Source organism: Oncorhynchus mykiss, chromosome 25, assembly GCF_057628025.1.
Source record: "Oncorhynchus mykiss isolate SJ-2025 chromosome 25, ASM5762802v1, whole genome shotgun sequence".
In the NCBI taxonomy this organism is placed as follows: domain Eukaryota; kingdom Metazoa; phylum Chordata; class Actinopteri; order Salmoniformes; family Salmonidae; genus Oncorhynchus; species Oncorhynchus mykiss.
The window spans coordinates 14648463-14676395 of record NC_143046.1 but is presented as its reverse complement, the minus strand read 5'-3'; the positions used below and the strand labels follow the sequence as shown (position 1 = coordinate 14676395).

General features: G+C 47.0%; 1 protein-coding gene across 1 annotated transcript in view; it reads right to left on the bottom strand.

Annotated features, from left to right (window-relative positions):
* Window positions 1–2041: 2041 nt before the first annotated feature.
* The window catches only part of LOC110504632 (cysteine-rich transmembrane module-containing protein 1), a 29179-nt gene continuing 3287 nt past the window's right edge, over window positions 2042–27933 (bottom strand). The window contains exons 2-3 of the mRNA XM_021583396.3: window positions 8549–8878; window positions 2042–3883 (exon numbers count right to left, since the gene is read on the bottom strand). Coding sequence (XP_021439071.1) covers window positions 3780–3883; window positions 8549–8858 — 414 coding nt within the window. The 5' untranslated portion in view covers window positions 8859–8878 and the 3' untranslated portion in view covers window positions 2042–3779. The remainder of the gene's footprint in view (window positions 3884–8548; window positions 8879–27933) is intronic.

Genomic DNA, 27933 nt, shown 5'->3' with positions numbered 1-27933 from the left:
TTCCTCCCCACTGGAGTTCAATCCCTGCTATCACCTGTCTGCCTCCCCACTGGAGTTCAATCCCTGCTATCACCTGTCAAATCCACCTCCTGTCTGCCTCCCCACTGGAGTTCAATCCCTTCTATCCCGTCTTCCTCCCCACGAGTTCAATCCCTGCTATCACCTGTCTGCCTCCCCACTGGAGTTCAATCTCTTCTATCACCTGTCTTCCTCCCCACGAGTTCAATCCCTGTTATCACCTGTCTGCCTCCCTACTGGAGTTCAATCCCTGCTATCACCTGTCTTCCTCCCCACTGGAGTTCAATCTCTTCTATCACCTGTCTTCCTCCCCACGAGTTCAATCCCTGCTATCACCTGTCTTCCTCCCCACCGGAGTTCAATCCCTGCTATCACCTATCTGCCTCCCCACTGGAGTTCAATCCCTGCTATCACCTGTCTTTCTCCCCACTGGAGTTCAATCCCTGCTATCACCTGTCAAATCCAGCTCCTGTCTTCCTCCCCACGAGTTCAATCCCTGCTATCACCTGTCTGCCTCCCCACTGGAGTTCAATCCCTGCTATCACCTGTCTGCCTCCCCACTGGAGTTCAATCCCTGCTATCACCTGTCTGCCTCCCCACTGGAGTTCAATCCCTGCTATCACCTGTCTGCCTCCCCACTGGAGTTCAATCCCTGCTATCACCTGTCTTTCTCCCCACTGGAGTTCAATCCCTGCTATCACCTGTCTGCCTCCCAACTGGAGTTCAATCCCTGCTATCACCTGTCTGCCTCCCCACTGGAGTTCAATCCCTGCTATCACCTGTCTGCCTCCCCACGAGTTCAATCCCTGCTATCACCTGTCTGCCTCCCCACTGGGGTTCAATCCCTTCTATCACCTGTCTTCCTCCCCACTGGAGTTCAATCCCTGCTATCACCTGTCTGCCTCCCCACTGGAGTTCAATCCCTGCTATCACCTGTCTGCCTCCCCACTGGAGTTCAATCCCTGCTATCACCTGTCTGCCTCCCCACGAGTTCAATCCCTGCTATCACCTGTCTGCCTCCCCACTGGAGTTCAATCCCTTCTATCACCTGTCTTCCTCCCCACTGGAGTTCAATCCCTGCTATCACCTGTCTGCCTCCCCACTGGAGTTCAATCCCTGCTATCACCTGTCAAATCCACCTCCTGTCTGCCTCCCCACTGGAGTTCAATCCCTTCTATCCCGTCTTCCTCCCCACGAGTTCAATCCCTGCTATCACCTGTCTGCCTCCCCACTGGAGTTCAATCCCTTCTATCACCTGTCTTCCTCCCCACTGGAGTTCAATCCCTTCTATCACCTGTCTTTCTCCCCACTGGAGTTCAATCCCTGCTATCACCTGTCTGCCTCCCCACTGGAGTTCAATCCCTGTGTCCACCACCCCACTCCCCAGCCAAGGTCACGGCAGTCCAACGTGACTCGCCAGCCAAGGTCACGGCAGTCCAACGTGACTCGCCAGCCAAGGTCACGGCAGTCCAACTTGACTCTCCAGCCAGGCTCATGGCAGTTCAGCAGTATAAAAAGACTCGGATCTATCCTGGAGCCAATTACTAACCATCGAAATCTATAAACACACTCACAACCTCAACTACAGTAAAACATGTTCCAGATACTACCTATACTGTAAAACACACACCTGATACTACCTCTCCAGTAAAACACACACCAGATACTACCTCTACTGTAAAACACACACCAGATACTACATCTACTGTAAAACACACACCTGACACTACCTCTCCTGTGAAACACACACCAGATACTACACATACAGTAACACACACACACACCAGATACTACCTCTACTGTAAAACACACACCAGATACTACATCTACTGTAAAACACACACCTGATACTACCTCTCCTGTGAAACACACACCAGATACTACACATACAGTAACACACACACACACCAGATACAACCTCTACTGTAAAACACACACCAGATACTACCTCTACTGTAAAACACACACCAGATACTACCTCTACTGACTAAGACCACCAGACAATGAAAGACACCAGACAATGTTGACTGTTTTGGGAATAATTTATTCTTAACGCAAGATTCTCATGTAAGGCAAAGTCATCTACATAAACATTCACCATTTAAAAAATGTTTCATGTTCTCTCCTTCAAGGAATGAGGGTATTAAAAAGAAAATAGCAATCAAATCATATTCATTCAGGATTAAACAATTCAAACAGGAAAAAATTTTGCAAGCATAGGAACAATATTACATGAAACCAAACATGACATTTTCATTGTCATGGTCTTTCAAAATGCATTCAATTTGTTGTCATAGGATTCATCCTAAGAAAAACAGGCAGTAGCTGTTTGCACAACAGTAGCTGTTGTGCAAACATAACAGAGAGGACGGTTCAAACTTCAGCATCGTACAGTGGGGGGTTGACAGGGGGGTGGGGGACACTGTAGCTTACTGGCTTCCATTGGTCTAGGTAGCCATGACTTATATGGCGTAGATAGAGAGTCATTTGATATGGTGTTTTAGGATTTATGGTGTAGGGAATAAGGGGTGGTTTGACTAGAGGTTTGTTCGGGAGGAGGGATGGAGGGAGGCAAGAGAAGTACCTTGCAGAGGTAAGAGGTTAAAGTGCCCAGGAGAAAGAGCGTGTATGCATGTGTGTCATCTACAGCAGAACGCCTGAGATCTGAGTGCATATTCTGTGTGTCATCTTTGAGCAGGAGTTTGTGTTCCACAAGAAGCATTATCTACAGTACAGCGCCTGAGATTTAGAGAACATACACCGGCTACAGGGCAGAGCACAGCCCTGGGAGGGGCTAGGCCAGGTGTGGGAGCACAAAAAGATATAGGTTATCATATAATGCTACCATGGGTCAGGAGGTACGGGGGTTGGGGCTGGACAGCAGGAGTGCAAAGGTTAAGGAGAGAGAGAAGGATTAAGGTGGTAAGGGCAGATGGAGAGATAGTGTGTTAGGTGAGACTGGGTCAGTGGTTTAGACTCAGGGGTCAAAGGTTAAGGAGAGAGAGAAGGATTAAGGTGGTAAGGGCAGATGGAGAGATAGTGTGTTAGGTGAGACTGGGTCAGTGGTTTAGACTCAGGGGTCAAAGGTTAAGGAGAGAGAGAAGGATTAAGGTGGTAAGGGCAGATGGAGAGATAGTGTGTTAGGTGAGACTGGGTCAGTGGTTTAGACTCAGGGGTCAAAGATTAAGGAGAGAGAGAAGGATTAAGGTGGTAAGGGCAGATGGAGAGATAGTGTGTTAGGTGAGACTGGGTCAGTGGTTTAGACTCAGGGGTCAAAGGTTAAGGAGAGAGAGAAGGATTAAGGTGGTAAGGGCAGATGGAGAGATAGTGTGTTAGGTGAGACTGGGTCAGTGGTTTAGACTCAGGGGTCAAAGGTTAAGGAGAGAGAGAAGGATTAAGGTGGTAAGGGCAGATGGAGAGATAGTGTGTTAGGTGAGACTGGGTCAGTGGTTTAGACTCAGGGGTCAAAGGTTAAGGAGAGAGAGAAGGATTAAGGTGGTAAGGGCAGATGGAGAGATAGTGTGTTAGGTGAGACTGGGTCAGTGGTTTAGACTCAGGGGTCAAAGGTTAAGGAGAGAGAGAAGGATTAAGGTGGTAAGGGCAGATGGAGAGATAGTGTGTTAGGTGAGACTGGGTCAGTGGTTTAGACTCAGGGGTCAAAGGTTAGGTTAAGATGAAAGGGACTTTGCGTTAAGGGTTAGGAGGCCAAGGGTAAGGGTCAGAGCAGGTAAGGGTCAAAGGTAAATGTCAGGGGTCAGACGTTATGTGAGCATGTCCCACAAGCAGCAGCAGCAGAGAGCCGTCCAACAGGCAGTCAGACACGTGTCGCCTGAATCATCTCTTCTCCTCTCCTCCACCACGTACACTAGAGAGAGGAGAAAGAGAGGTAGACATTCACTTAAAGTTAAACCTTTACAACTGCCAGTAAAACATGTTTTATTGTCACAAACACCGGAAAAGTGCAGTAAAATGTGTTATTTTACAGGGTCAGCCATATAGTATGATTAATAGACCTGCTCAAGGGTACAGACAGATTTTTCACCTTGTTGGCTTGGGAATTCAGACCAACGACCTTTAAGTTCCTGGCCCAACTCTAACTGCTAGGCTACCTGCCACCCTTGGAATACACATGTGACAGACACGTCGGCCTAACAACCTACTCTTCTTGTTATCTTTGGTACATTTGCTGTTAGTCATTAATGTGCACACACACACACAAAACTTCTGAAGGCTGCCATCTTGAATGAGTGAGGTAAGCTATGTGTTACCTGAGTGACAAGGTACTGCTGCAGTAGAAAGGGACTGCTCTCTAGCAACAGTTGCCAGGCAGTAAGTTATGCTGCATTCATAACCAAGTGGGAAGGTAGTATTTACCAAGTACAACTAGAAAAAATCTATTTGAATGGCCCTCCAACTGGTAATTACTAGTGTGAAACTCATCTATCATCCTGAGCTCCCACTTCTCCAACATGCTGACCTCTGACGTCATCTATTAAGGAAATTACCTTGATAAATAGAATTTCTCGGCAGTTTAGTGCAACAAAATGTATTTATAAAAAGCAATCTATTATTGTTTTTTTAACACTATAATTTGTTTACAAGCGTGATAGCTGTACTTTAGCTTATGGCTTAGGCAAATTGTTGGCCATTAGCCAATCAGTGTTTCTCAAGTTCAAAGCACATAAATGCATCCAACTAGTAAATTTCCACCTCCCACTTGGTTATGAATGCAGCATTAACCTCCCATTGCCTGGTTTCTTAAAGGGGCAGTCCACTATTCACCGCTGAGAGGGTCTTATACAGATAAACAAACAAAGGGCAGTCTGGAAAGTTCACTTCCTGCTTTAACTCCTTTAAACAATCATGGTATGACCAGGACAAAATAGTTGATTCAAGCAGAAACTGATCTGGCTATCATGTGATTAGCTCCAATTTAACCTTCCACTTTAAGAACACACACCAGGATACTGATATAAAAAGGACAATATAAAACAGCCTCGTTAATATTTTACTTTGGACACTGATAGTGTTCCATCAAAAAAAATGACTTTGATGTAGGGAAATTGACCTTTGAATAGCCTAATACTTGCCAATCCTAATAGCAGAGGTAATGGAAACTTACTGAATGAAAGACGATTGTGTTAGAATTAGGGTTGCAAAGGGAGGGTGTATTACTGGAAACATTCAGATTTTATCAGCAAACTACCAGAATTTTGGTATCTTTCAAAGATGATATGTAATCACAAGACATCTATCTAGTGACCCTTTTGGGTACTTATCTGTAATTATCTCTGGCCCTCTGTGAGGGTTTATCACACGTAAAATATATGAAATCATTAAATACGAGGATTTTAAAATAAATTGAATGACAAAAGCTGTAAAACATTACCCTACATTTAACCAAAAAAAATAAAAAATAAAAAAAAATTAAATTGTGTTTTTCACATCAAATAAATAGCTAGAAAATTGTATATCATACACTACAGTTGAGGAACATTTGGAAAGTGCTTTGAAAGTTGATAAACTTGTAGCCTCACTTTTGAGAAAATGGACCTTGAATGTTTTGGTACTACTACTGGAGAGCTCTTTGTCTACACCCCATTCAGCATCGTTCACACCTTCTTAAGCTTTATCCCCACCCAGCTCATTAAGGATTCACATGTGAGGCCATGTACTAAACAACCAAAGATTTCAAGACTAAAGGCTGGTTTATACTAGGGGTGTGTTCGTAAATCCAATCTGGAGCGCCAACGTTTGCTCAGAGTGCGCTCCAGGCGTTCGTAACTCAGAGCGTTTTGCTCTCGGAGCATTCAGAATGCACACTGGACGCTCTGGCCAAGGAGTAGGGTTGATCCGAGCGTTCTAACCTAACAACAACAGTCAAGCACCCAAGCTAACGTTGGCTAGCTACTTCCAGACACAAATGAAAGAACAGCTCACTCTGCCCATTTTACTCGCCTTAGCAGAGCTGATTAGGCCGTTTTTATGTTATCCAGAGCATTGGTGACTGCAACTATGCTGCTGGCAACAATTTAATCATGCTTTTTTACTGACACCAGCCATATTCAGCGGGTGTTAAGCCTTTGTAATTTCGTCAGTTATTCTGCGCTCTGGAATCGGAGTACATAGCCAGAGCGAATTTACCAGCTACGTCTATCGACAGTTGTCGCAACGACATCGTTAACATTCTATTGAAATTGGTACTTGCATAGTGGAGTCTTTTGTTTATACATGTAGCTAGCTATGAACCATAATCCCATCTCATAACATTACTACCCTGCATGAATCTGCAGGTAGCTAACTAACCAGGTTCAATGTTAGCTAGCTAGCTATAACTAGCAATGCAAATGGCTCTGAGACACAAATAATATTACTAGCTAGCGAGCCAGCCAGGTAACTTTAGCTAAATATCTAGCAGTACGCTTTAACTGAAATGAAAACGACTTTGACAAAATTAGCTAGCTAGACTATCTTACACATACATGGTTGGACGCTTCTCCCTCTCTGTCACGGTTGCCTTAGTTTGAAGATGTAATCAGGAGACAGGTGGTTTACACAACAGACTTCTGTGCGTTCTCTTTTCGACTCCGTCTGCATATTTGCAATCAAAAGCCTGAATTTTCTCCTTAGCTATCATTCTCTAATTCCACCCGGGCATTCAACTGATTTCAAAGCCCAGTCCTCCAGAAAGTGGAGACCAACATGTTTGCAGTTCTACTACATGATATCTTTAAAAAAAATATGCGTTAGAAAGGATTACCTACACATATTGACCAACTCATGTTATAGCCAGAAGCGTGCTACATGGCAGACCAATTCGAACTCATATCTTGGAATGTCCAGCCCAACCATTATCTCAGCCAATCATGGCTAGCTGGAAGGTCTTTTGCAGTGGCTAAACCAACTAGGCTTGTAATTTAACAATTGTATTCGTATATACAGATGACATAACAAGTTTGTTATGAAGGCACATGAAAGTTCACATGTTCCAGAAGTCATTTCTGCCCAAAATAAAAATGTTGATTTAAAAAAAGAGTTTATATTTAAACGCCTGGTTTCCTGAAATGAGTCGCAAATATGAACTATCAACTTAGTGAATACCATATGTGTTGAGTATGAGGGTTTCAGCATGAAATATCCTTGATCTTTTTACACACCTATTGATTTGACTACTTCAGTATGTCCTTGTCATCAATGCTTTGGCGTCAAACTGGTGTATAAAAATGTATAAAAACCTGTTTTTGCTTATTCATTATGTGGTATTGTGTGTAGATTGAGGGGGAAAAAATGTAAATCCTTTTTAGAATAAGGCTGTAAAGTAACAAAATGTGGAACAAGTCAAGGGGTCTGAATACTTTCCGAAGGCACTGTATGAATACATTTTATGAAAACGTATTCAAGTATAAATTACCAAATCGATGATAGATTGCCATAGATGTTCTGTTAATTACCTAAATTACTGAAGATTCTGGTAAATTACCAAGTCAAGGGCCTGAAGTACCTCATCTGATTCACCAAGTCAAGGGCCTGAAGTATCTCAACTGATTCACCAAGTCAAGGGCCTGAAGTATCTCAACTGATTCACCAAGTCAAGGGCCTGAAGTAGCTCATCTGATTCACCTAGTCAAGGGCCTGAAGTATCTCATCTGATTAATCTAGTCAAGGGCCTGAAGTATCTCATCTGATTCACCAAGTCAAGGGCCTGAAGTATCTCAACTGATTCACCAAGTCAAGGGCCTGAAGTATCTCAACTGATTCACCAAGTCAAGGGCCTGAAGTATCTCATCTGATTCACCTAGTCAAGGGCCTGAAGTATCTCATCTGATTGATCTAGTCAAGGGCCTGAAGTAGCTCATCTGATTAATCTAGTCAAGGGCCTGAAGTAGCTCATCTGATTAATCTAGTCAAGGGCCTGAAGTAGCTCACCTGATTCACCTAGTCAAGGGCCTGAAGTAGCTCATCTGATTAATCTAGTCAAGGGCCTGAAGTAGCTCACCTGATTCACCTAGTCAAGGGCCTGAAGTAGCTCACCTGATTCACCTAGTCAAGGGCCTGAAGTATCTCATCTGATTCACCTAGTCAAGGGCCTGAAGTAGCTCATCTGATTAATCTAGTCAAGGACCTGAAGTAGCTCACCTGATTCACCTAGTCAAGGGCCTGAAGTAGCTCATCTGATTAATCTAGTCAAGGACCTGAAGTAGCTCACCTGATTCACCTTGTCAATGGCTTGATTATTAGTTGAATCAGGTGTGCTAGCTATAGAAAATATCAAATACCTGGAACGCCTTGGGGTCCCCAAGGAGAAGTTTGAGAACCACTGGTATAAACAACATTGTTCCCAAAGCACATCCAGTCTCTTTGCATACCAAGTAGTCAAGGCAAACAATATCCTATCCTACCCTCTCCACCCCTCCCTTTCTCCCTCTCCTCTTCCTCCCATCACCTTCTCGTGCTTATCTTCCTCCCCTCCCTTCCTCACTCCTCTTCTCCCCTCTCTTCACTTCCTCCCCTCCTTCCCCCTCTTTCTCACCTGTGTTTTTGGGTGCCTCTCCATACATGGGTCCTGGGGGTGGTCCTCCCTGCCATCCAAACTGAGGCTGTCCTGGGTACGCCCCCTGGTAGGGGCCTGCTTGTCCCTGGCCAGGGTATGGTCCAGGAGGGCCCCCAGGGCCACCAGGGTAGTTGGGGTAGGCCGGGTTTTGAGGAGGGAATCCACCAGGCTGCTCCATGTTGACGGGGTAGCCCTGGGGAGGGTATCCCTGCTGAGGATAGCCCTGCGCAGGGTAACTGGGGGCCGTGGGGCCTGGGCCCTGGTACGGAGGAGGCTGCTCAAAATTCATCTGCTAGACAACAGAGACACCTGGAGAAAGAGAGGGGAAAGGAGGAGAGGGAGAGCTCATTTGAATGTAACTGAACTGAGAGAGAATGAGGAAGGACCATTTATGAAAGTAAATGGAAAAAAAGGAGAGAGATTGGAGGAGGAGAAGGACAAACAAAAGTATTGTTGCAGTTTCACAGCCCTGCAAAGTCAACACAGGACGGAGATAAGAGTCCCAGTAGTCAGTGGTTGCCATGGCCAGGAGTCCCTAGAAGTCCCATTAGCCAGTGGTTGTCATGGCACGGAGGCCTTAGGAGTCCCATTAGCCAGCGGTTGGCCAGGAGTCCATAGTTAAAGACATTCTGAAAAGAGGCCCTTGGTGATTTAACTGTTGCCACGACAACACACGTTTCTAGAACATAAAAGGTTCCCCCCACAGAGAGCTATGAACTAGGTCAGGGGTGGTCAACCCTACTCCTGAACAGCTACAGGCAGTGCAGGCTTTTGTGCCAGAAGGTCTGGAGCAAAGCTCTCCAGTAGTAGAGGTTTAGTCCATGTCCAGGTTAATAACCTTAGTATCACTGGTGTATCACCGGTTTCCCTGTGTAAGTCATCCGCATGGCCAGGGGCCATTGTCCCTCCAAGTTGTATTATTGGAATGTGACAAGGCAACGGTGGGCTTTAGGACCATACAAAGCCTGAGTGCATCGTGACTCACACCCCTGAACCTGAAATGGAGTGGCCTAGCCTCTCTGCTCTCTACCCAGCTAACAACACACACACACAGACACACACACACACACACACACACAGAGAGAGTAAGGAGACACTAAAACACAGTAAACAGAGTAAATAATACACACTGTAAAACAATGAAGTAGCTACTGGCTGTGACTACTAGCTGTGTGTGAGCGAGCGGACTCAAGAAATAAAAAGTCTATGTAACAAGGTAGACGTACATGTAAAACACTCTGTGGGTTTAGATTGTTGGCCTAGAAGACCATAAAGCCCTACGCTGGGTCTGTTTAGTAGTGAAACACTGCCTCTCCCCCATCAGCTGGGAATGCCACAGCACAACAAACTGCAGGACAGAAAGGAAGTGGGCCAGTGCTGTCCCTCCATCCCTCGCTGGGCTATTTTCACACACACAGTGTTTGCTGTAAATACCTAAAGCCGAGCGTCAGTCAGTCCCTCCCTTCCTCCCTCCCTCCCACTCACAACCTGGAGAACATCACCTGACCAGATCATCTCTGGGTCATTTCTAGGTTTTCATGTGTATCTGAGTTATTGGCATTCAAGCAGGTAGAAATGACGTAGCACCGTGAAACAGTCTCTCCCTTCCTCCCTCCCTCCCCCACTCCCTCCCACTCACAACCTGGAGAACATCACCTGACCAGATCATCTCTGGGTCATTTCTAGGTTTTCATGTGTATCTGAGTTATTGGCATTCAAGCAGGTAGAAATCCATCCGGTATGACGTAGCACCGTGATACAGTCTCTCTCACTACACTGGAAGTCAATAGGAATATGACTTTCAGATGTAAAAAGTCTATCATACATGTCAGATTTCAATACTGGCTGGTTGTCTTCTCGAGAATGAGCCATTGATCATATTTTTTTTTACGATATTCCTATCTCAAGAAAGTTTTCATTTAACAGAGGGTCTAACATTTCTCCTGTCCGTCTGCCTCTTCAGTCCAGGGTGCATTGCATGGTGCAGTTGCCAAGGTCAAACTCCACTCTGTGAGGCACATCAATCTGCAGGTTGAACATGGTGAGATTGTAGACTCATAAATGTTTTACAGCTGACTAGCTTCTTTACATGCTGACAGTCTTCGGTATTATTGTGTGTAGTTACTACCTAACGCCAGAGGACGCATGGACCTCCTATTAGAGACAGGCCTTTTGTTAAGTAAATCAGGTGATAAATGAGGTTCTAGGGAGGCTGGAGTGGGTCTTTAAATAGAGGTTAACATCCAGGCATGTCAGATGATTATCCAAAACACAGGGCCCTAACGGTCTACTAAGAACATGATAGAAAACCACAAGTTCCAAATTGAGACCGGTCAGATCAAAAGGAATATTTTCTTTACATTTTTAACCTGGCATAACTTGACTTCCTCTAATCTGTGTGTTGTGAGTAGTCCTACTATTCCTGTAATCTGTATGTTGTGAGTAGTCCTACTATTCCTCTAATCTGTATGTTGTGAGTAGTCCTACTATTCCTCTAATCTGTATGTTGTGAGTAGTCCTACTATTCCTCTGATCTGTATGTTGTGAGTAGTCCTACTATTCCTCTAATCTGTATGTTGTGAGTAGTCCTACTATTCCTCTAATCTGTATGTTGTGAGTAGTCCTACTATTCCTCTAATCTGTATGTTGTGAGTAGTCCTACTATTCCTCTAATCTGTATGTTGTGAGTAGTCCTACTATTCCTCTAATCTGTATGTTGTGAGTAGTCCTAATATTCCTCTAATCTGTATGTTGTGAGTAGTCCTACTATTCCTCTAATCTGTATGTTGTGAGTAGTCCTACTATTCCTCTAATCTGTATGTTGTGAGTAGTCCTACTATTCCTCTAATCTGTATGTTGTGAGTAGTCCTACTATTCCTCTAATCTGTATGGTGTGAGTAGTCCTACTATTCCTCTAATCTGTATGTTGTGAGTAGTCCTACTATTCCTCTAATCTGTATGTTGTGAGTAGTCCTACTATTCCTCTAATCTGTATGTTGTGAGTAGTCCTACTATTCCTCTAATCTGTATGTTGTGAGTAGTCCTACTATTCCTCTAATCTGTATGTTGTGAGTAGTCCTACTATTCCTCTAATCTGTATGTTGTGAGTAGTCCTACTATTCCTCTAATCTGTATGTTGTGAGTAGTCCTAATATTCCTCTAATCTGTATGTTGTGAGTAGTCCTACTATTCCTCTAATCTGTATGTTGTGAGTAGTCCTACTATTCCTCTAATCTGTATGTTGTGAGTAGTCCTACTATTCCTCTAATCTGTATGTTGTGAGTAGTCCTACTATTCCTCTAATCTGTATGTTGTGAGTAGTCCTACTATTCCTCTAATCTGTATGTTGTGAGTAGTCCTACTATTCCTCTAATCTGTATGTTGTGAGTAGTCCTACTATTCCTCTAATCTGTATGTTGTGAGTAGTCCTAATCTTCCTGTAATCTGTGTGTTTTGAGTAGTCCTACTATTCCTGTAATCTGTATGTTGTGAGTAGTCCTAATCTTCCTGTAATCTGTGTGTTGTGAGTAGTCCTACTATTCCTGTAATCTGTGTGTTTTGAGTAGTCCTACTATTCCTGTAATCTGTGTGCTGTGAGTAGTCTTAATCTTTCTGTAATCTGTGTGTTGTGAGTAGTCCTAATATTCCTGTAATCTGTGTGTTGTGAGTAGTCCTAATCTTCCTGTAATCTGTGTGTTGTGAGTAGTCCTAATCTTCCTGTAATCTGTGTGTTGTGAGTAGTCCTAATCTTCGCCTGTTGAAAATATGAATAATCACCACACATTCTGTGTGTGTGCCTTGATGTGACCTGAAGGGTTATTAAACCCGGCAGGTAGCCTAGTGGTTAGAGCGTTGGGCCAGTAACCGAAAGGTTGCTAGATCTAAATCTGTCGTTCTGCCCCTGAACAAGGCAGTTAACCCACTGTTGCTAGGCTGTCATTAACTGACTTAAATAAAGTTAAATAAAAACATCACCTGTACACACTGTTAACAGATGGTAGGTAGTCGAGTTGTGTGTGTAATAGAGGTTGACCACACACACACACACACACACACACACACACACAGTAGGATTGTCAGACAAAGGTATTCTACTGAATTCAAAAATCACTAAAACTACAGCTGAACTGGAAGCCTAGCTAACTCAGGAGACAGGTAACATCACTAAAACTACAGTTGAACTGGAAGCCTAGCTAACTCAGGAGACAGGTAACATCACTAAAACTACAGCTGAACTGGAAGCCTAGCTAACTCAGGAGACAGGTAACATCACTAAAACTACAGTTGAACTGGAAGCCTAGCTAACTCAGGAGACAGGTAACATCACTAAACTACAGCTGAACTGGAAGCCTAGCTAACTCAGGAGACAGGTAACATCACTAAAACTACAGCTGAACTGGAAGCCTAGCTAACTCAGGAGACAGGTAACATTACTAAAACTACAGCTGAACTGGAAGCCTAGCTAACTCAGGAGACAGGTAACATCACTAAAACTACAGCTGATCTGGGAGCCTAGCTAACTCAGGAGACAGGTAAGATCACTAAACTACAGCTGAACTGGAAGCCTAGCTAACTCAGGAGACAGGTAACATTACTAAAACTACAGCTGAACTGGAAGCCTAGCTAACTCAGGAGACAGGTAACATCACTAAACTACAGCTGAACTGGAAGCCTAGCTAACTCAGGAGACAGGTAGCATCACTAAAACTACAGCTGATCTGGGAGCCTAGCTAACTCAGGAGACAGGTAAGATCACTAAACTACAGCTGAACTGGAAGCCTAGCTAACTCAGGAGACAGGTAACATTACTAAAACTACAGCTGAACTGGAAGCCTAGCTAACTCAGGAGACAGGTAACATCACTAAACTACAGCTGAACTGGAAGCCTAGCTAACTCAGGAGACAGGTAACATCACTAAACTACAGCTGAACTGGAAGCCTAGCTAACTCAGGAGACAGGTAACATCACTAAACTACAGCTGAACTGGAAGCCTAGCTAACTCAGGAGACAGGTAACATCACTAAAACTACAGTTGAACTGGAAGCCTAGCTAACTCAGGAGACAGGTAACATCACTAAACTACAGCTGAACTGGAAGCCTAGCTAACTCAGGAGACAGGTAACATCACTAAAACTACAGCTGATCTGGAAGCCTAGCTAACTCAGGAGACAGGTAACATCACTAAAACTACAGCTGAACTGGAAGCCTAGCTAACTCAGGAGACAGGTAACATCACTAAAACTACAGCTGAACTGGAAGCCTAGCTAACTCAGGAGACAGGTAACATCACTAAAACTACAGCAGAACTGTAGGTAGATGTATTGTATTATCTACCTGACTATTCCCCATGTGAGCTCATTAGCTAACACAACACACTCACATATACATTACCGTTCAAAAGTTTGGGGTCACTTAGAAATGTCAACAGTGAAGAGGCAACTCCGGGATGCTGGCCTTCTAGGCAAAATTCCTCTGTCCAGTGTCTGTATTCTTAAGCCAATCTGTTATTTTCATTGGCCAGTCTGAGATATGGCTTTTTCTTTGCAACTCTGCCTAGAAGGCAGAGACTGGTGTTTTGCGGGTACTATTTAATGAAGCTTCCAGTTGAGGACTTGTGAGGCGTCTGTTTCTCAAACTAGACACACTAATGTACTTGTCCTCTTGCTCAGTTGTGCACCGGGGCCTCCTACTCCTCTTTCTATTCCGGTTAGAGACAGTTTGCGCTGTTCAGTGAAGGGAGTAGTACACAGCGTTGTACGAGATCTTCAGTTTCTTGGCAATTTCTCGCATGGAATAACCTTCATTTCTCAAAACAAAAATAGACTGACGGGTTTCAGAAGAAAGGACTTTGGCCATTTTGAGCCTGTAATCGAACCCACAGATGCTGATGCTCCAGATACTCAACTAGTCTAAAGAAGGCCAGTTTTATTGCTTCTTTAATCAGGACAACAGTTTTCAGCTGTGCTAACATAATTGCAAAATGGTTCTCTAATGATCAATTAGCCTTTTAAAATGCTAAACTTGGATTAGCTAACACAACGTGCCTCTGTATGCCTATGTAAATATTCCAATAAAAATCAGCCGTTTTCAGCTACAATCGTCATTTACAACATTAACAATGTCTACACTGTATTTCTGATCAATTTGGTGTTATTTTAATGGACAAGGACATTTCTAAGTGACCCCAAACTTTTGAACGGTAGTGTATACTCACAGAAACTCGCATCTAAAACAACACCACATGACCTCTCTAACCTCCTTCTCCCTGATCCATATTATAGGCAAAACGGACCTCACCTGTTCCTGGCTCACCGGGCACCTGCCAAACCCTGCACCACATTGACTCATTTTCCCCAGTGAAAAGCTAGAGTTTGCCTCTCTTATCTCTCCATTTAACCCACCCTTTACATAAATATAATTGAATGACTTGGTAGTGGTACAAACAGCTAGGTCTTCAGTTGCACAGTTTTAGGTTGAACCAAGTGAAAGTCACGGACGATTAGTAAAACACAAACCAAGTTTATTCACCCAAAGGATCGAACAGCTGAACAGATCAAAAAATAGTTTCAACGGTATTGAAAGCATTTCCAAATACCCCAAATACCGAATACGGTACAGTTTTATAGAGAGTGATCTCAGTATAAAACTGAAATCTGAAAAACAAAGACCCAACTGTGGGAGAGAGACTCCTGACTGTACAACTGAATACCTTTGTGTTTTTCAACACATTTGAATATTCGTAGCTACTTAAGTAAATACCTGCAGTCAACTTGTACAATACGTTAGGCCGATGACATTATGAAGATTACCCAGAACAGTTGAGCCAGTCATGTGTTTGTTTGTAAATAGCCCTACAGGATTAAGTGGGAGCAGGTGTGTCCAGCTGTGTGTTGACAGAAGTCACGTCTGTGTGTTGACAGAAGTCACGTCTGTGTGTTGACAGAAGTCACGTCTGTGTGTTGACAGAAGTCACGTCTGTGTGTTGACAGAAGTCACGTCTGTGTGTTGACAGAAGTCACGTCTGTGTGTTGACAGAAGTCAGCAGGGTTTTTTTGCTTCAATATTTCGAGAATTAACTTAAAATGTCATTTTGAAAATAAAGTCAAAATTTGTAGAATAAAGTCAACATTTGTAGAATAAAGTCAACATTTGTAGAATAAAGTCAACATTTGTAGAATAAAGTCAACATTTTAAAATGAAGTCACAGGTATATTTGCAGATGAAAGTATGGGGTAACTGCATGTCTCCATGTCCCTTTCTGTGTGCTCCCCACCGATGAAATGCCTCAGTTAGAAGACTGGTGAAACTATACTTTAGAATTGGCTTCAGTAAGAAGGAACTCCTTGCTGTTTTAGCACATAATAACCATATTATTATAAATCATTAGGACCTGGAAGAGGTTGTGCCACAGATTATTTTCAGAAGGAGAAACCATGGTTACATATGTAGGTCTGCGTATGCAGGTGTGTGTATGTATTCAGGTTGTGCGTATGCAGGTGTGTTTGTGTGTGTATTCAGGTTGTGCGTATGCAGGTGTGTGTGTGTGTATTCAGGTTGTGTGTGTGGGTGGTTAAAAGTAGGGGCAAAACCAGCAAATGGCCATTAATCTAATACACTTGTTCAAACAGGCGTCACTGTGCACTAATGCTTATCAATTTAACGATCTAATAACTCATTCCAACAGGCGTCACTGCTCACTCACGCTTATCAATCTAATAATCAACTAACTCATTCCAACAGGCGTCACTGCTCACTCACGCTTATCAATCTAATAATCTACTAACTCATTCCAACAGGCGTCACTGCTCACTCACGCTTATCAATCTAATAATCTACTAACTCATTCCAACAGGCGTCACTGCTCACTCACGCTTATCAATCTAATAATCTACTAACTCATTCCAACAGGCGTCACTGCTCACTCACGCTTATCAATCTAATAATCTACTAACTCATTCCAACAGGCGTCACTGCTCACTCACGCTTATCAATCTAATAATCTACTAACTCGCACACACAAGTTTCCCCCTGTCAATTTCAGACTATAGGCAAACACTCTAACGAGTGTGTTTTATGAGCACAAACAAACAATGTTCTTGTCACTGAAAAACCTGTGTTTCAGACATAAGGAAGTGGATGGTGGTAAATGTTCTACTTTTAAACTCGGACAAAACAGAGATGCTTGTTCTAGGTCCCAAGAAACAAAGAGATCTTCTGTTGAATCTGACAATTAATCTTGATGGTTGTACAGTCGTCTCAAATAAAACTGTGAAGGACCTCGGCGTTACTCTGGACCCTGATCTCTCTTTTGACGAACATATCAAGACTGTTTCAAGGACAGCTTTTTTCCATCTACATAACATTGCAAACATCAGAAACTTTATGTCCAAAAATGATGCAGAAAAATGTTTCCATGCTTTTGTCACTTCTAGGTTAGACTACTGCAATGCTCTACTTTCCGGCTAAAGCACTAAATAAACTTCAGTTAGTGCTAAATATGGCTGCTAGAATCCTGACTAGAACCAAAAAATGTGATCATATTACTCCAGTGATAGCCTCTCTACACTGGCTTCCTGTTAAGGCTAGGGCTGATTTCAAGGTTTTACTGTTAACCAACAAAGCATTACATGGGCTATGTTTCCGATATTGTTCGTAGAATTTCTAAGCAAACAGCTGGAGGCAGGGCTTTCTCCTATAGAGCTCCATTTTTATGGAGTAGTCTGCCTATTCATGTGAGAGACGCAGACTCGGTCTCGACCTTTCATCTCTTCAGTAGGGGCTGAGTCACTGGCTTACTGGTGCTCTTCCATGCGTCCCTAGGAGGGGTGCGCCACTTGAGTGGGTTGAGTCACTGACCTGATCTTCCTGTCCGGGTTGGCGCCCCCCCTTGGGTTGTGCCGTGGGAGAGATCTTTGCGGGCTATACTCGGTCTCAGGATAGTAAGTTGGTGATTGAAGATATCCCTCTAGTGGTGTGGGGGCTGTGCTTTGGCAAAGTGGGTGGGGTTATATCCTGCCTGGTTGGCCCTCTCCGGGGGTATCGTCGGACGGGGCCACAGTGTCTCTTGACCACTCCTGTCTCAGCCTCCAGTATTTATGCTGCAGTAGTTTATGTGTCGGGGGCTAGGGTCAGTCTGTTATATCTGGAGTATTTCTCCTGTCTTATCCGGTGTCCTGTGTGAATTTAAGTATGTACACTCTCTCGCTCACTCCCCCTCTCCCTCGATGACTCCTTGTTGTCCCCAGTCCACCTGGTCGTGCTGCTGCTCCAGTTTCAACTGTTCTGCTTGCGCCTATGGAACCCTGACCTGTTCACCGGACGTGCTACCTGTCCCAGACCTGCTGTTTTAAACTCTCTAGAGACAACAGGAGCGGTAGAGATACTCTGAATGATCGGCTATGAAAAGCCAACTGACATTTACTCCTGAGGTGCTGACCTGTTGCACCCTCTACAACCACTGTGATTATTATTATTTGACCCTGCTGGTCATCTATGAACATTTGAACATCTTGGCGTATGTTATGTTATAATCTCCACCTGGCACAGCCAGAAGAGGACTGGCCACCCCTCATAGCCTGGCTCCTCTCTAGGTTGGGGCGGCAGGGTAGCCTAGTGGTTAGAGCGTTTAGCTAGGAACCGAAAGGTTGCAAGTTCAAATCCCCGAGCTGACAAGGTCATCTGTCAGAATCTGTCATTCTGTCCCTGAACAAGGCAGTTGACCCACTGTTCCTAGGCCATCATTGAAAATAAGAATTTGTTCTTAACTGACTTGCCTAGTTAAATAAAAATAAAAAGGTTTCTTCCTTAGTTCTGGCCTATCTAGGGAGTTTTTTCTAGCCACCGTGCTTCTACGCCTGCATTGTTTGGGGTTTTAGTCACTTTGAGACATCAGCTGATGTAAGAAGTAAATATAAATATTTGATTGATTGACTGAATGAATGAGCCGAGACCTGGGGTTGAGTCTGTCACTGAATGAGAAGAGACCTGGGCGTATGTTATGTTATAATCTCCACCTGGCACAGCCAGAAGAGGACTGGCCACCCCTCATAGCCTGGCTCCTCTCTAGGTTGGGGCGGCAGGGTAGCCTAGTGGTTAGAGCGTTTAGCTAGGAACCGAAAGGTTGCAAGTTCAAATCCCCGAGCTGACAAGGTCATCTGTCAGAATCTGTCATTCTGTCCCTGAACAAGGCAGTTGACCCACTGTTCCTAGGCCATCATTGAAAATAAGAATTTGTTCTTAACTGACTTGCCTAGTTAAATAAAAATAAAAAGGTTTCTTCCTTAGTTCTGGCCTATCTAGGGAGTTTTTTCTAGCCACCGTGCTTCTACGCCTGCATTGTTTGGGGTTTTAGTCACTTTGAGACATCAGCTGATGTAAGAAGTAAATATAAATATTTGATTGATTGACTGAATGAATGAGCCGAGACCTGGGGTTGAGTCTGTCACTGAATGAGAAGAGACCTGGGGTTGAGTCTGTCACTGAATGAGAAGAGACCTGTCAGTCACTGAATGAGAAGAGACCTGGGGTTGAGTCTGTCACTGAATGAGAAGAGACCTGGGGTTGAGACCCTGTCAGTCACTGAATGAGAAGAGACCTGGGGTTGAGTCTGTCACTGAATGAGAAGAGACCTGGGGTTGAGACCCTGTCAGTCACTGAATGAGAAGAGACCTGGGGTTGAGACCCTGTCAGTCACTGAATGAGAAGAGACCTGGGGTTGAGTCTGTCACTGAATGAGAAGAGACCTGGGGTTGAGTCCCTATCAGTCACTGAATGAGAAGAGACCTGGGGTTGAGACCCTGTCAGTCACTGAATGAGAAGAGACCTGGGGTTGAGTCTCTGTCAGTCACTGAATGAGACCTGGGGTTGAGACCCTGTCAGTCACTGAATGAGAAGAGACCTGGGGTTGAGTCTCTGTCAGTCACTGAATGAGACCTGGGGTTGAGTCTCTGTCAGTCACTGAATGAGAAGAGACCTGGGGTTGAGTCTCTGTCAGTCACTGAATGAGAAGAGACCTGTGGTTGAGACCCTGTCAGTCACTGAATGAGAAGAGGCCTGGGGTTGAGTCTGTCACTGAATGAGAAGAGACCTGGGGTTGAGTCCCTATCAGTCACTGAATGAGAAGAGACCTGGGGTTGAGACCCTGTCAGTCACTGAATGAGAAGAGACCTGGGGTTGAGTCTCTGTCAGTCACTGAATGAGACCTGGGGTTGAGTCTCTGTCAGTCACTGAATGAGAAGAGACCTGTCAGTCACTGAATGAGAAGAGACCTGGGGTTGAGTATGTCACTGAATGAGAAGAGACCTGTCAGTCACTGAATGAGAAGAGACCTGGGGTTGAGTCTGTCACTGAATGAGAAGAGACCTGTCAGTCACTGAATGAGAAGAGACCTGGGGTTGAGTCTGTCACTGAATGAGAAGAGACCTGGGGTTGAGACCCTGTCAGTCACTGAATGAGAAGAGACCTGGGGTTGAGTCTGTCACTGAATGAGAAGAGACCTGGGGTTGAGACCCTGTCAGTCACTGAATGAGAAGAGACCTGGGGTTGAGACCCTGTCAGTCACTGAATGAGAAGAGACCTGGGGTTGAGTCTGTCACTGAATGAGAAGAGACCTGGGGTTGAGTCCCTATCAGTCACTGAATGAGAAGAGACCTGGGGTTGAGACCCTGTCAGTCACTGAATGAGAAGAGACCTGGGGTTGAGTCTCTGTCAGTCACTGAATGAGACCTGGGGTTGAGTCTCTGTCAGTCACTGAATGAGAAGAGACCTGGGGTTGAGTCTCTGTCAGTCACTGAATGAGAAGAGACCTGGGGTTGAGACCCTGTCAGTCACTGAATGAGAAGAGACCTGGGGTTGAGTCCCTGTCAGTCACTGAATGAGAAGAGACCTGGGGTTGAGACCCTGTCAGTCACTGAATGAGAAGAGACCTGGGGTTGAGACCCTGTCAGTCACTGAATGAGAAGAGACCTGGGGTTGAGACCCTGCCAGTCACTGAATGAGAAGAGACCTGGGGTTGAGACCCTGTCAGTCACTGAATGAGAAGAGACCTGGGGTTGAGTCCCTGTCAGTCACTGAATGAGAAGAGACCTGGGGTTGAGACCCTGTCAGTCACTGAATGAGAAGAGACCTGGGGTTGAGACCCTGTCAGTCACTGAATGAGAAGAGACCTGGGGTTGAGTCCCTGTCAGTCACTGAATGAGAAGAGACCTGGGGTTGAGACCCTGTCAGTCACTGAATGAGAAGAGACCTGGGGTTGAGACCCTGTCAGTCACTGAATGAGAAGAGACCTGGGGTTGAGTCCCTGTCAGTCACTGAATGAGAAGAGACCTGGGGTTGAGTCCCTGTCAGTCACTGAATGAGAAGAGACCTGGGGTTGAGTCCCTGTCAGTCACTGAATGAGAAGAGACCTGGGGTTGAGTCCCTGTCAGTCACTGAATGAGAAGAGACCTGGGGTTGAGTCTCTGTCAGTCACTGAATGAGAAGAGACCTGGGGTTGAGTCTCTGTCAGTCACTGAATGAGAAGAGACCTGGGGTTGAGTCTCTGTCAGTCACTGAATGAGAAGAGACCTGGGGTTGAGTCCCTGTCAGTCTGCCCTGTGAATTTGCTACAACATTCTGCTGAGTAGCCTAGGCTAAATCGGTGCCTAATGGCAACTATTAATGACTTTACCCAAGGTGCTTTACTAGGGGTAGTATTTCCCCCTCATGGCCTCCTAACGACTACAGGCTATGTGAGCACACTAAATAAAACAAATCAACGTGGGATCCTGGGGACCGGGGGCTGTGTGTGTATGTCCTATGTCAAGCTGATGTCCCATGTCACTGATCTGGGTTGAATCTGGTTGTCACGGGTCTCAGGTATGTGTAATTTTAACTGACTTGTCCGGAATGGCCCGTGCATTTCCGAACATCACTGCTGCAGTAGAGAGAGAGAGAGAATAATTTATAGTGCTGCTGCTGCTCTTGCTTTGGAGAGGAGCGTAGGACGTGTAGCTTGCTGCTGGCCAATCACAAGTCATCAAGGCGGCAATAGGCTACAGACATAGAGCCTTGCTCCTTGTGTGGCAAGAGTTAGGAGATATCTAATCAATGGAAGAAGGGTTTAAAATGATGGAATTAAAAGTTAAAGGAGAAAGATAGTCTACAATGCACAAGAGCCAACAGGGAGGCTGCTACTTAATATTCTGAATGGAGTTGTTGTTATTTGTAACTGTAGGATGTGAAAGCACATGCATTTCAGCCTCAATTAGCCTAGCTAGCTAACGTTAGCTGGCTTAACTAACTTCTCATTCCAGTTTCATGCAGTCAAGACAGGTACTACATAATCATATTTGATGATAAATAACTTAGCTATGGCAGTTATTAGTCTACTATAGCGTGAGTCGGCTTGGTGCCTCTCCCTCCCTCCTCCCTGCTCCCCATGTCACTCGCTCAGAGTACGATCCCTCCCCCACCTGCTAGAGTGGCACCTCTCTCCCTCCCTCCTCCCCATGTCACTCGCTCAGAGTACGATCCCTCCCCCACCTGCTAGAGTGGCACCTCCCTCCTCCCTCCTCCCCATGTCACTCGCTCAGAGTACGATCCCTCCCCCACCTGCAAGAGTGGCACCTCTCTCCCTCTCTCCCTCCTCCCTCCTCCCCATGTCACTCGCTCAGAGTACGATCCCTCCCCCACCTGCTAGAGTGGCACCTCTCTCCCTCCTCCCTCCTCCCCATGTCACTCGCTCAGAGTACAATCCCTCCCCCACCTGCTAGAGTGGCACCTCTCTCCCTCCTCCCTCCTCCCCATGTCACTCGCTCAGAGTACGATCCCTCCACCACCTGCTAGAGTGGCACCTCTCTCCCTCCCTCCTCCCCATGTCACTCGCTCAGAGTACAATCCCTCCCCCACCTGCTAGAGTGGCACCTCTCTCCCTCCTCCCTCCTCCCCATGTCACTCGCTCAGAGTACGATCCCTCCCCCACCTGCTAGAGTGGCACCTCTCTCCCTCCCTCCTCCCTCCTCCCCATGTCACTCGCTCAGAGTACAATCCCTTCCCCACCTGCTAGAGTGGCACCTCTCTCCCTCCCTCCTCCCTGCTCCCCCTCCCCCACCTGCTAGAGTGGCACCCCTCTCCCTCCCTCCTCCCTGCTCCCCCTCGCCCACCTGCTAGAGTGGCACCTCTCTCCCTCCCTCCTCCCTGCTCCCCCTCCCCCACCTGCTAGAGTGGCACCTCTCTCCCTCCCTCCTCCCTGCTCCCCCTCCCCCACCTGCTAGAGTGGCACCTCTCTCCCTCCCTCCTCCCTGCTCCCCCTCCCCCACCTGCTAGAGTGGCACCTCTCTCCCTCCCTCCTCCCTCCTCCCTGCTCCCCCACCTGCTAGAGTGGCACCTCTCTCCCTCCCTCCTCCCTGCTCCCCCTCCCCCACCTGCTAGAGTGGCACCTCTCTCCCTCCCTCCTCCCTGCTCCCCCTCCCCCACCTGCTAGAGTGGCACCTCTCTCCCTCCCTCCTCCCTCCTCCCCATGTCACTCGCTCAGAGTACGATCCCTCCCCCACCTGCTAGAGTGGCACCTCTCTCTCTCCCTCCTCCCCCTCCCCCACCTGCTAGAGTGGCACCTCTCTCCCTCCCTCCTCCCTGCTCCCCCTCCCCCACCTGCTAGAGTGGCACCTCTCTCCCTCCCTCCTCCCTGCTCCCCCTCCCCCACCTGCTAGAGTGGCACCTCTCTCTCTCCCTCCTCCCCCTCCCCCACCTGCTAGAGTGGCATCTCTCCCTCCCTCCTCCCTGCTCCCCCTCCCCCACCTGCTAGAGTGGCACCTCTCTCTCTCCCTCCTCCCCCTCCCCCACCTGCTAGAGTGGCACCTCTCTCCCTCCCTCCTCCCTGCTCCCCCTCCCCCACCTGCTAGAGTGGCACCTCTCTCCCTCCCTCCTCCCTGCTCCCCCACCCCCACCTGCTAGAGTAGCACCTCCCTCCTCCCTCCTCCCCCTCCCCCACCTGCTAGAGTAGCACCTCTCTCCCTCCCTGCTCCCCCTCCCCCACCTGCTAGAGTAGCACCTCCCTCCTCCCCCTCCCCCACCTGCTAGAGTAGCACCTCTCTCCCTCCCTGCTCCCCCTCCCCCACCTGCTAGAGTAGCACCTCCCTCCTCCCTCCTCCCCCTCCCCCACCTGCTAGAGTAGCACCTCTCTCCCTCCTCTCACGCTTTATCAGCTCCGGTTAATAAAGTAGTTTCAAAAAAATATTTTCTGCTGCTTCCCTCACTGGGATGGGTTCTGGATCCGACCAGGTTTATTCACAACTGGTGGTCCTCGTGTCCGTTCGGAACAGGTCTCTATTTAAAAACATGTTTTATGCATATCGAGTCCGGGTGGGAAAGCCCCAGGTCCATTTCAGATCGGGTCCAACTTTTTGGACCCATGAAGACCTCTATTACATAGGCTATAAATAAATAATCACTGATCTGACATGACTTGGTTGGTAGCCTAGCATAATATCTCCTTTCTATCGCCTATGTCTTCAAGGATGGGAGGAATGAAGAATACATAGGTTATCCCACAACAGGGCATCATCTCAGTTATGGTGCTAATTTAGGCAGCCGCTGGTTGACCTTATAGAGGCTAGTGGCTAGACCTGTTAGGTTAGAATAATGGACCGTATTATTGCGGTTTCAGACGGGGCTTTAGCCAAACCCCTGTCCCCCTGCCCCATGGCTATGCAAAGTACATGACAGGGGTTTGGAAGCAGCCCATGAACCCGACAGGGAAGCGATATTCTTCTCCACGCAATCTATAGCTTACATTCACAAGATAATACACACAGGCCTATGAGGTTACTGCACTGGAATGGTACATAAAACACCATACCATCACACACAGAGTTAACCTATCATTCTGACATGTAGGCTGCTGGCCTCGCTGTTCTCTCTAAAATACTATACAAGGTGTTGGCATACGCAGGGGATTGAGGACAACATTTTAGCGTGATGACAGGGACTGATGACAGGGACTCTTCACATTCTGACAATGCACCATGGCCAATAAAACGGTATTGCTTTGGGGATACCGTGTGTGTGTGTGTGTGTGTGCGCGCAGTGCAGTGACCCATGTGTGAACGAGTGCGATAGAGACACCCCCTCTACCACACACACACACCTCTACCTATGTATGTAGCCACACTTACTTGGATGAAATACCTCATCCAGTCTGTGTGATTCCTCCTGAAAAGACCCGATCTGTGGCACAACCTCTTCCAGGTCCTAATGATTATAATAATATGGTTATTATGTGCTAAAACAGCAAGGAGTTCCTTCTTACTGAAGCCAATTCTAAAGTATAGTTTCACCAGTCTTCTAACTGAGGCATTTCATCGGTGGGGAGCACACAGAAAGGGACATGGAGACATGCAGTTATCCCATACTTTGATCTTCAAATATACCTGTGACTTCATTTTAAAATGTTGACTTTATTCTACAAATATTCCCTACAGTAGAATGATTTTTGTTCAAAATGTGTGGTTAAGAACCAAAACACAATTACATTATATATGCAGTGCTGTTCTTTGTTTCTATTCAATAAATTAGGCCGACACACAGGGGCGTCATGCACTCCAAAAATCTGAGGGGGCACAAAGTACATGAGGATGGCTGGTAGGTGGTCCAGAGGGGGTTATGCCCAGTCTGTAAATTGGAGAATTTTGAATTTTTCAAACACTTGAAACAGCCTTATCCTGTAATCTAGAGCCATAGTCATTATACTTAGTTCTATGTAAAAAATCTCAGCTCTCAGTAATAATACTCTTCTGTAGGGACGTCTAGTTTTCCTTCACAGAAAATAATGCAACACATTCAGCAGAAAATAGCTTTGTTTTCATCAGATGACAACAGAAGTGCAACTCTATTTGGCTGGCAGACACACAAGTAAATGAGCTTACAATGAAAAAAAGCCATGTCTTTTCTGCAAAAAACGATGCATGGCCATCACATTTATGTTTATCACAGAAAGAATGTAGCTAGCTATGTTTTGTTATACCAGAGAAAAGGAGGCTGGTTACGCAGAGAAAATGAGGCTGGTTAAGCAGAGAAAAGTACCGGAGAAAATAATCTACACATCAGTCGGAGCGCTGTCTGCTGACAGAATGCCAGTTCCTGAATCCGAGTGGAGAAGTGTAACTGAGGCACAACATTAGTGTAACGGCTGTCGGTGGAAGAAGGTGAGGACCAATGCGCAGCGTGGTACGTGTTCATCTTTTTAATAAATTAAACTGAACACTGAATAACAAAACAAGAAAGAAAACAACAGGAACAGTTCTGTCTGGTGTAAACACACAAAGACTGAAAACAACCACCCACAAAACACAATCGAAAACAGGCTACCTAAATATGGTTCTCAATCAGGGAAAACGATTAACAGCTGCCTCTGATTGAGAACCATACCAGGCCAAACACAGAAATAGAAAATCATAGAAAAACTAACAGACAACCCACCCAACTCACGCCCTGACCATACTAAAACAAAAGACAAAACAAAGGAACTAAGGTCAGAACGTGACAGTACCCCCCCAAAGGTGCGGACTCCGGCCGCAAAACCTAAACCTATAGGGGAGGGTCGGGGTGGGTGTCTGTCCGCGGTGGCGGCTCTGGCAGATCCTGGCTGACTGACGGCTCTGGCAGCTCCTGGCTGACTGGCGGCTCTGGCAGCTCCTGGCTGACGGGCGGCTCTGGCAGCTCAGGACAGACGGGAGGCTCTGGCAGCTCAGGACAGACGGGCGGCTCTGGCAGCTCAGGACAGACGGGCGGCTCTGGCAGCTCAGGACAGACGGGCGGCTCTGGCAGCTCAGGACAGACGGGCGGCTCTGGCAGCTCAGGACAGACGGGCGGCTCTGGCAGCTCAGGACAGACGGGCGGCTCTGGCAGCTCAGGACAGACGGGCGGCTCTGGCAGCTCAGGACAGACGGGAGGCTCTGGCAGCTCAGGACAGACGGGAGGCTCTGGCAGCTCAGGACAGACGGGCGGCTCTGGCAGCTCAGGACAGACGGGCGGCTCTGGCAGCTCAGGACAGACGGGCGGCTCTGGCAGATCAGGACAGACGGGCGGCTCTGGCAGATCAGGACAGACGGGCGGCTCTGGCAGATCAGGACAGACGGGCGACTCTGGCAGCGCTGGGTAGCAGGAAGACTCTGGCAGCGCTGGGTAGCAGGAAGACTCTGGCAGCGCTGGGTAGCAGGAAGACTCTGGCAGCGCTGGGTAGCAGGAAGACTCTGGCAGCGCTGGGTAGCAGGAAGACTCTGGCAGCGCTGGGTAGCAGGAAGACTCTGGTAGCGCTGGGTAGCAGGAAGACTCTGGCAGCGCTGGGTAGCAGGAAGACTCTGGCAGCGCTGGGTAGCAGGAAGACTCTGGCAGCGCTGGGTAGCAGGAAGACTCTGGCAGCGCTGGGTAGCAGGAAGACTCTGGCAGCGCTGGGTAGCAGGAAGACTCTGGCAGCGCTGGGTAGCAGGAAGACTCTGGCAGCGCTGGGTAGCAGGAAGACTCTGGCAGCGCTGGGTAGCAGGAAGACTCTGGCAGCGCTGGGTAGCAGGAAGACTCTGACAGCGCTGGACAGGCGGGAGCACCTGTAGGAAGGAGACGGAGAGACAGCCTGGTGCGGGGGGCTGCCACCGGAGGGCTGGTGCGTGGAGGTGGCACCGGATAGACCGGACCGTGGAGGCGCACTGGAGGTCTCGAGCAACGAGCCTGCCCAATCCTACCTGGCTGAATGCTCCCTGTAGCCAGGCCAGTGCGGCGAGGTGGAATAGCCCGCACTGGGCTGTGCTGGCGAACCGGGGACACCATGCGTAGGGCTGGTGCCATGTACACCGGCCCGAGGAGATGCACTGGAGACCAGATGCGCTGAGCCGGCTTCATGGCACCTGGCTCAATGCCCACTCTAGCCCGGCCAATATGAGGCGCTGCAATGTACCACACCGGGATATGCACACGCACCGGGGACACCGTGCGCCTCACGGCATAACACAGTACCTGCCCGGTCCATCTCTCTCCACGGTAAGCACGGGGAGTTTGCGCAGGTCTCCTACCTGACTTCGCCACACTCCCCGTGTGTCACCCCCCAAGACATTTTTGGGACTGCCTCTCAGGATTCCTTGATCGCCGTGCCAACTCCATTCGCCGGTATCCCTCCTCACACTGTTCCAGAGAATCCCAGACGGGCTCCGGCACTCTCCCGCGCTGCTTGGTCCTTGGTTGGTGGGTGGTTCTGTAACGGCTGTCGGTGGAAGAAGGTGAGGACCAATGCGCAGCGTGGTACGTGTTCATCTTTTTAATAAAGTAAACTGAACACTGAATAACAAAACAACAACAGGAACAGTTCTGTCTGGTGTAGACACACAAAGACTGAAAA